The 1,152-nt window shown below is 41.6% G+C and overlaps 1 protein-coding gene across 1 annotated transcript; it reads left to right on the top strand.

Moving 5' to 3' along the window:
* The first annotated feature begins 311 nt into the window (after window positions 1–311).
* On the top strand, window positions 312–1,094 carry LOC112504679 (epoxide hydrolase A-like). The gene is made up of 2 exons (XM_025108626.1): window positions 312–767; window positions 855–1,094. The coding sequence occupies exons 1-2, from the start codon at window positions 312–314 to the stop codon at window positions 1,092–1,094; spliced, it is 696 nt and encodes a 231-aa protein (XP_024964394.1).
* The last annotated feature ends 58 nt before the right edge of the window (window positions 1,095–1,152 follow it).

The raw sequence follows: 1,152 nt of genomic DNA, 5'->3' as shown, positions 1-1,152 counted from the left end.
CTCCAATATGTTGAATTAAGATGCACTTGTAAAGTATGATCATACAGTACGTTCCTTAGATCTTGTTTCCTTACAAGTGCCTAAGCCATCAAACAAGATTAACATTTACGAATAAAATATTAGAGCTTTTCAATCAAGAAACATATAATAAATTATTGGAATTAAAAAATTAGTATTTTGAATAAGTCACGATAATGGAAACAGGAACACCTATAAAAGCACAAACGCAGGACCAAAAACTCAAACCACCACCTTTCTTTTTCTTTTGAACACACACAATCTTCATTCTTCAATCTCTACTCTGAAAGACAATGGATCAAATTAAGCACACCTACGTCCAAGTCGACGGGCTGAAGCTCCACGTAGCCGAGATTGGGTCCGAATCAGCACCCCCGGTGCTTTTCTTTCATGGATTTCCGGAGATATCCTACACTTGGTGCCATCAGATGATTGCGGTTGCAAACGCGGGTTACAGAGCCATTGCACCGGATTACMGAGGATACGGACTATCCGACATCCCAGCAGAACCAGAGAAGACGTCATTCGCTGATCTGATTGCAGATACGGCCACCATCCTAGATTCTCTCGCGATATCTAAGGTGTTCGTGATTGGTAAGGATTTTGGATCGATGGTTGGCTATCTATTTGCCCTTTTCTTCCCAGAGAAACTTGCAGGAATCATAACACTCGGTATTCCATACATGCCCCCTGAGGCCTTGCAGCAACTTCAAACCCTCCCTGAAGGTTTCTACATGCGGAGATGGCAGGTACTACMCCCACCCTTTCTCACACTCTTTCCTTCTTTTAAATCTCCAATGCAGTTGAACTAACATTATAATTGAAATCTTTGTTAGGAACCTGGAAGAGCTGAAGCTGATTTCGATCGGTTTGATGCTAAAACAGTGGTGAGAAAGATCTACATTTTGTTTTCTAGAAGTGAAGTACCTATAGCCARTGAAAACCAGGAAGTATTGGATTTAGTGGAACCGTCGGCTCCTCTACCCTCTTGGTTCACGGAGGAGGATCTTGAGACCTATGGTGCTTYGTACACCAAGTCTGGATTTCTAACCGCGCTCCAAGTTCCTTACAGGTAATTTATCGAATCTATCCTGTTACAATATATAGATTTCTTTACAGACTTCTAATCTCGTA

The sequence above is a fragment of the Cynara cardunculus genome, unplaced genomic scaffold (genome assembly GCF_001531365.2).
Source record: "Cynara cardunculus var. scolymus isolate 2C unplaced genomic scaffold, CcrdV1 Un_Scaffold_6494, whole genome shotgun sequence".
NCBI lineage: Eukaryota > Viridiplantae > Streptophyta > Magnoliopsida > Asterales > Asteraceae > Cynara > Cynara cardunculus.
This window is presented reverse-complemented; position numbering and strand designations above follow the sequence as displayed.